Source organism: Dipteris shenzhenensis, chromosome 29, assembly GCF_047967505.1.
Source record: "Dipteris shenzhenensis isolate YYH24624 ecotype China chromosome 29, Dip_SZ_1.0, whole genome shotgun sequence".
Taxonomy (NCBI): Eukaryota; Viridiplantae; Streptophyta; class Polypodiopsida; order Gleicheniales; family Dipteridaceae; genus Dipteris; species Dipteris shenzhenensis.
Window position 1 is genome coordinate 4,506,092 of NC_141624.1, and position 7,709 is coordinate 4,513,800.

General features: G+C 42.9%; 1 protein-coding gene across 1 annotated transcript; it reads right to left on the reverse strand.

Moving 5' to 3' along the window:
* Positions 1–3,072: 3,072 nt before the first annotated feature.
* LOC147882333 (uncharacterized) lies at positions 3,073–5,904 on the reverse strand. Its single transcript, XM_087401023.1, has 3 exons — positions 4,847–5,904; positions 4,501–4,714; positions 3,073–4,404 (listed from the first exon to the last, which is right to left on the reverse strand). Exons 1-3 carry the CDS (start codon positions 5,222–5,224, stop codon positions 3,707–3,709), a joined length of 1,290 nt encoding a protein of 429 aa, XP_087257149.1. The 5' UTR covers positions 5,225–5,904; the 3' UTR covers positions 3,073–3,706.
* Between the last annotated feature and the right edge of the window lie 1,805 nt (positions 5,905–7,709).

The window sequence follows — 7,709 nt, forward strand, 5'->3', positions numbered from 1 at the left end:
TGATGATGGGTTGATTACTGAGGAGTAGTATATCCAGGCTATTGAAGCATCCCCCCAGGAATTTAAAAGTAATTAAATAATGTCAATATCGTAGATAAAGATTTGATTTTTCATACATTGATACATGTTGTCCCTCATTTACAGGGCTCTAGGGCTGATCAGGAGGAAGAAGATGAGGAAGAAGGGAGCGAAGAAGGGAGCAAAGAAAGGAGTGAGGACGTGGAGAACTTAGATTAGTTGTAGAAGTAGTGCTAGCTACTCTTTTTTGTACTTGAAGCCATTGGCTTGGCTTCATGCCTCTCTTGTATATACACTCCTCTTATTTTTTGTTTCTTGAAGCCATAGGACGTGGCTTGGCTTCATGCTATATGTACATACAAGCACTTTTTGGGCTATGAATTAATATGCACTTCTTTTATTTTTTTGGCTTTCAATTTCCTTGTGCAACGTTCTATAAATGAGTGCCTTGTGAACTAAACATTTTGGAGTTGTAATGTTTTATTCGGAATTGTAATCATCAGCTATAGACGTGCTTGGAATCGTGCTAATTAAAATGCAGTTGGTTGTAAGAATTGAATTGCACAATGTGGAAATGGGATTCTTGTAACCACATAGCATACACAACATACACATCATTCTATTCAACCACACAAATTTCTGCTTTTATTAAAAAAAAAGATTCTGTAGAGCGTTTATAAGCGCGTCTATGTATGCGTCTTTCTATTTTTAAAAATTTCTATAGAGCGTCTAAAAGCATGTCTATAAGCGCATCTGTCTGTTATATAGACGCACCTATAGACACAGGTCTATAGACGCGCAAATAGACGCATCTATAAGTTTTTTTTAAAGTTAAGGAAACGTGTCTGTGTGCCCGTCTATGGGTGCTTTGTATTGTTGTGCTTTGAAACTATCGGACTTGGTCTTTGATGACCACATCCTAATACCAGTGCGAGATTTGGAGTCCTAGCCTTTGGCAAGGGAGTAGGATTAGGTGCCCTATTTTGGACAATGGAACAAGACTAGGTATCCTTTGCCATGCTGCCATTCTATGATGCAATATTTTGCTAACTTGGTTGTGTCCACGACTTGATTCATGGTTGGACACTCAGCCAAGACTTTCCTGCTCTGCTTTAATACATGTGCATATCTTCTTTGCTGATCTTGACTTTCAGAGGCATGTCCCATCTCTGAGACAAAATTCATATCTTTGACTTGGGGATCTAGGCTCATGGCTCAAACTGTGGGCATTCTATTCATTGGCCTCCTTAGAATCTGGCAATCTATGGACGACTGCTTGAAATCTTGTTGCCAAAACTTGAAAGTATATGTATTGAAGGCCTCAGGTCATCCTAAATGAAACTTTAAAATAGGTTCACTTTTCGTGTTGGTGTGGTAATTAGAAGTCATCTCTCTCCACATGTGGCTAGGTCTTCATCTATCTCAAGCTCTCCATTGTGAGTGGCTCTCTACTACCCCCTCTTGGTCCCATGGTTCATCCCTTAATAGCTCAGAATTCATAGCAGCCTCTTGGTCGTCCAAACTTTTCCAACCTCTTTTGCCTCAATACAGGTGCTCTTCCCTCCTGGCTATGTATCATTCTCTCCTCACTGAGCATGTATTAGACATTGCTTATTGACTGGATGATACGAAGGGTTTCTTGAGAGCCCAAACACCATTCATCAAAGAAGCCTACAAGATACTAAAATCCTCAAATTGTTTGAGAGAAATCTATTGTAGTAATTTGCCAAACTAAGCAATTACTGTAGCGTTGCTCGGGTCATCATATATTTCCATTTAATTAAGAATCCATGCACATTGTATTATGTAGACTTATGGCACATTTTTTTAATAGCTTACACTGCATTGATGTGTGACATATATACTGTCACTATTAAACATCAGAATATTACTCGATCATTGAGGTCAATACTATTCGATCATCACTGAGGTGAATGTTAGGGTTTACCACAATTTTGTGTAAAAATAGGAATCGGGCATTGATGACTATACCAATGGTACCCTTTCAATTAATATTCCATGTACAATTCTAAGGCATCTACACTTAGAGATTTCTCAATTAATTCACAAATTTTTTTAGAATATATGTGAGTAACTAGCCAATATCTTGTAGTTCATCTGCAAAATGATACTATTGCATGAACATCAATGGTAAAAGACACTTAATAGATGAATATTTTCATTAGTGCATGTCACCAAACTCATGAGATGCACACTACACCACTTAAAAATTGTGAATGTTCCATCGTTTTCATGTGTGACACATGCATGCATCTGCCTTAGCCTTGCTTGCATTATTGTCCTTCCTAGAGCTTTGAATAAGTCACCTAGCACATTCAAAGTGGCAAAAGCATTGTTCTGAAGGTTTGATCTACATTGGCACACTTAATGATTTCCATTTCAAATGTTGATGTTTGGCTTTCCATAATTTCCTTAGGTTTGATCTACATTGGCACAATCAATGATTTCCATTTCAAATGTTGATGTTTGGCTTTCCATAGTTTCCTTTCAGGTCATCCATTTATCATCTCCTTCCTTACCTCCTCAAATAAATATTTTCCCAAATCAAAGCATTAATAATTGGTTTGTTGTAATCTCCAACAATTGACCTCTTAGTCTTCTACTTTATGGTAGAGAAATATAGAGTTGTGAATCCATGGGTGAGGTTCCCCTATTCTTCTTCTTAATTGCTTGTAATACATAGTTCTTATTGATGGAAAGAAGAGATTAGGTGTCGTGATTTCTTAAGAAACAATATTGAAACCTACTGAATTATAATTGAAGCAACATCAATTAAATGATACCTCCACAAGCTGGAGGTGAAGCTTTTGATCACCTTGAGCATGGTCATCTCTGTCATCTCTCTCTCTCTCTCTCCTCTCTCTCTCTCTCTCTCTCTCTCTTTGACACAGACACAAGCACAGACACACAAGCACACGAGTGCACACACACACACGTGCACGTGCACACGTGCATGTAGCACATGCATACATGCATGTACGTGCACACACGTGCATTGGTACGAAGGTTTACAAAGGATTTACCATGCATTGATTAGGAAAGCAACTTGCAGTACATACACATGTGCACAGACATGTATAGGTTACGGGGCGGATTGCACGGAGACTTCTGAAGACAAACTAGGTCATGTCTTAAAACCAAGCATATCCGGTCATACATTATCCAAAGCTGAAAGCTTTCATGTACAAGAGTTGGCGAAAAGGACGAGAGGGAATCTAAATACAAGGAGTATTCCAAAATGTGGGATGATCTGCTTATACAGCTGATCGGTAGCGAGTGGATGTTGTGATCGTATATAACAATCTGGTGCTCCTGAACCGTGGGCAAAAGGCCATGAAGCTTATCACTACAATACGGTACCCATGAAGCTTGGGCAACCATGATAAGAAATCAAGACGGCATTTCAAAGATAATATTAAGGTGAGAATCTGATAAGAAAGCAAGTTGGTTTCGTCTGCTCTCAGTGTTCAAGCATAGTGAATGTGAATTAGCTTAGTGATCTATGGGGTATAGCTATGGCCGTGCTGCTGCAACAATGCTCTTCCTCGTGATCAGTTGGATGCTACTTTCCAAAATCCAACCGCTCACAATGAAATTGGGTACTAACTGCTATATTGCAACACTAGCTTCTGATCGATTGCAGGCAATTGAGCTTGGGTTGATTCATCTACACGCAGTCAACTGCAGCTGCATGCTTCCGCTGCAATGGAATCGACGTTGAACGCCTTGGCGACGGCATCGACGTTGTTCGCCTTGGCGTCGTCACATTCAACCCAGCGTCTACTATAGCTAAAGCCAGCGCGCCTGCCATATTCCTCTGGATCGACGTCCTAGCAGGAGATGTACTGGGCTTGGATGCTGGCTGCCAGTCTCTCATCAACGTAACCACAGCTGGTCGTGCTTTCGATGATGATCCGTCGTGCTGGTTGTCCGAGACCGCGGCGAGCTGCTGCTTGCTGTTGCTCTTGCTTGCGTTGTTGGCGCTGTTCCAGTCTTTCAGCACTCGCTTCTGATCTGACTCCTTTCCACCAGACACCTTCCTGCAAACTTTGGAAAAATCGGCTTCCGTGGTCCTTGCGTAAGGCGAAAACCACTTTGCATGCATGAATGACAATCTCCTCCATGGGGGGACGTGCATGTCTTGGCTCTCCAAGGATGCCTTCGCCGCCTGGCACATCAATCTCACGATCCTTTGCAACGTGAACGAGTTGCCCACAAAGATCTTCGGCAGCATTTGACGCAATTCCCTGTACACAGACGACGGCCGAGCGATCTTGAATTGAGATCGAAACCTCAAATCAACGAACATCCTCTCGCTCCTGCCGATGCTATTGTCCATGATCACGTCCATGTATTCGTGTTCATCTGCGCATAAAAGCAAAGAATATTGTTGATAAGCTTACGTCCTCTGGATCTCAACAGGCTGTGGCCTACAGACACCCACACAACAAAGATATGTACCTAGGGGGAATCCGCTGACTGTCTCTCGTTCCGATTTGCAGATGCCTGCATTATAACCCATCCGCTTCAGACATTTCAAAACGAATAGCCGGAGGAGAACCTCTCTAGATGTTGCTTCTTGCTGCTTGTAGCCTGTGTACTCTTCCGTTGCCCGCTGTATGTGTGCAACAAGCGTTTCGTCTGTGACTGCGCTTCGCAGAATGGAATCGAGGTCCTGCATCGGCATCGCGAGCATAAGCAAAGATTCCGAAATGTGGATGGCCTTCTGTTTAAGTTTAGCGTTGCAAAGATCAGCTCGTTGGACAGACCCGAATGACTTTAAAACCAGAATGCAACGGGTTTTTACCTGGATGGCGTTCTTTGCCATCGAATTGAAGCGGGAGACGGAGCACTGGCAGCTTAAACCTGCATCGAATTCTCTTAGAAACGTGCTCTGCCTTCGGCAATAGCTCTGGGACTGTCCCAGCTCCATGTATTCATCAACCATGGCCATTAAGCACATCGAGCTTGGCTCGGCTCGCTGGTCCGTATGTCTGATGGAAGAGAAACATTCCCCCGAAGTGTTTGCGGCACACTCGCAAGTTCTCACTCTGGACTCAAAATTAACACCGTGATCTGAAATCCGGTCCCGCTGCGTCATATGCGCATGAGATCGGTAACGCAGAGCTAATCCGTCCGAGAAATTCTGTTCCTCAGACGAAATCATTAGTGTGGAGTACGCCATTCTGAGCAAGTCAGTTGTGAGACTCCTCAGTGAACGATGAACTCAACCTGTAGCTCCGCAAGGAACTTCTGTTTTCCTTATCAGGAAGGGATACTCTGTGTAAAGAAGAAAGAGAAACTGTGACATCAATTCTCCTTAGCTTGACAGCAACTTTCCCTTGATCTGATGGATTTTGAATTGTAAGATGCTTAGGATAAAGATGGGTGAGGAGGATGCAAGGCAACTTGGAGTATGGCGGCGATGAAAGGAAACCCAGTGAAGATTTGCAACTTAAGAACTCCGATTCTGGGATGAAAAGATCGGTGGATGATCAGACAAGAGCCAGGAAGCCAAAATGGAAGGAGCTATGGGAGCTTGACATGCGATGGGCAAAGAGAGGGTGAGGTAGAAAGTACCGAAACAGGGCTCATGTGGGCACGAAAGCTGAAGGAAGCCAGAGGGTGAGACAGCAGCAGTACGAGGATAATATATTGTGGAGACCACAGACCTGCACAGAGCTCGTCAAGAGCAAAGGTCTGGAAGGAGCAGGAGGGTGGAGAAGCTTACGGATTTGGGGAGAGGAAAACGGCGAGAAAGGGTGAACTAATAAGGTGCAAGCTCTCAAGGCTGGAGGCCAAGCAGGCACGCAATATTGCTGCAATGGAAGCAAGGTCGGGCAATGATGAAGTAGAGGATAACTTCGAGGTCAGCAAAATAGATAGTAGTGGGACACGTAGTGGGAGGGCCATGTGATACTGATTTGGGTTGACGGGTGGACGACGGCAATGCTTACTTTCATGGCATGGCATTGCTGCTGTTGGAATCGCTCTCTCAATTGCTATCTCTCCATTGCTTTTCAGCCATTATATTGTGCCCGTTCATTCAATCACTCTGCTATAGAGAGGATGGGTTGCAGGCGGCCGTCATTGTTCTCACTAGTTAATTTATTTCCCACAAATCACTATCTGTGCACAGTGGACGCAAAGAAAAGAAGAGCAGCTGTAGCACGCGTGCGCAGGGAGCCCATGACACCCACCCATCAAGCTTCCCTCTGTGTAAACTGAGCAGGCAGAAGCAGTACAATTATACTGACTCAGAAAAAGCTTTTGTGCAGAAGAAGGAAGATAGAAACTTTAGAAGAACAACTTTTTACAACGAACGAAGGTAGAGGAAGGAATATGATTGCTCATGCTCCATCGCCACTCGGATCAAATCAGTACCAGGATGCAGTGTGTGTACCTAACCAAAATTCAGTACAAAAGCCAACGATGTCCACCGTGCTCAGCTGAATTGCCCATTGCTCCATTGCCCATCAGCCCTCCGAGACGTTCAACAGATTTGTTTATGGAGCAGTAGACACTCTGAGACATTGATTGATTGATTTGAACCTCTAGCAATGACAATCATACAGACTTGGATAGATGGTAGGTGGCCTGGTGGAGGTGGAAACAAAATGGAAGCGAGTTCCATCCTTGTGTAAGTAATCCTTATCGGAAGTTCTTTAGACAGATACCGAACCCAGTTACGCGTTAAAATTTCATATCTGTATTGCCAAGGCCCAAACCGGCCTTGACGTTCAACTATTTCAAAGATCTTTAATAAAACCCAAAAAACCACCCACATGACCCTCGTACATTGAAGACCTAGCCCAAGGTACAACTTAGCTGAAATAGCAATATCAAAATCTCCATGCCTGTTTATTTTGCAACATAGTAACGTTGTATATTAGTCCCGTGAGCTTTCTCTTGCAAGATAAAATCCTATTTTGTTGGTCCAATTATTAGTTTTGCAAGATAGAAATGCTATTTTGTTGGTCCACTAAGTTTTTTCTTGCATCTATTTTGAATGACTTCATGAGGTCTCCCAAAGGAATGGAGGGCCTTAACATGAAAATGAAGCAAAGAATTCTTCAAAGCAGACTATGGAAAGATAACATGTTAATTGGTTTGCTTAGAAATTGACATATCATGAATGCTCTTTGATGATAATTAGAGATTCACAAGTCAATCTCAAGGTGTTTACAAACTAGAGCCGCCCATGCCCACCCATTGTGCATTGAATACATATGGACCATGGGCTAGACGTGGGCGGGCAATCTTCCAGGTCCATGATTTATGGGCAGTGCCCATGGTGCGCCAAAAGTCTGTAAACATCCTTAGTCTTTATTGTTGGAACATGCCACCCTTAGTCTGTAAACACCCTTAGTCTTATTTGTGCTTAAAATATTAGGAGCAATTTACGTATGTGTGCAGTTTCGAGCCATGCAAATGCTTGTGAGGACCCATGGTTGCATGGCAACATGCTAGCTTACACGACAAGTTGGATTTCCACCAATCTCAGTTCCCTAATTCCACTTTCCCATCTCTTCTAGTAGGAATAGCTTTTAGAGAAGGTACAAGTTGTTATGTAAGTCTTGAAATCAATTATGGCTCCACTTATAGAGCATTTATATAAATTAACAAGGACTAGATAGAAGTCTCAAGAACATTCTGAAGCTCCTTCTTTG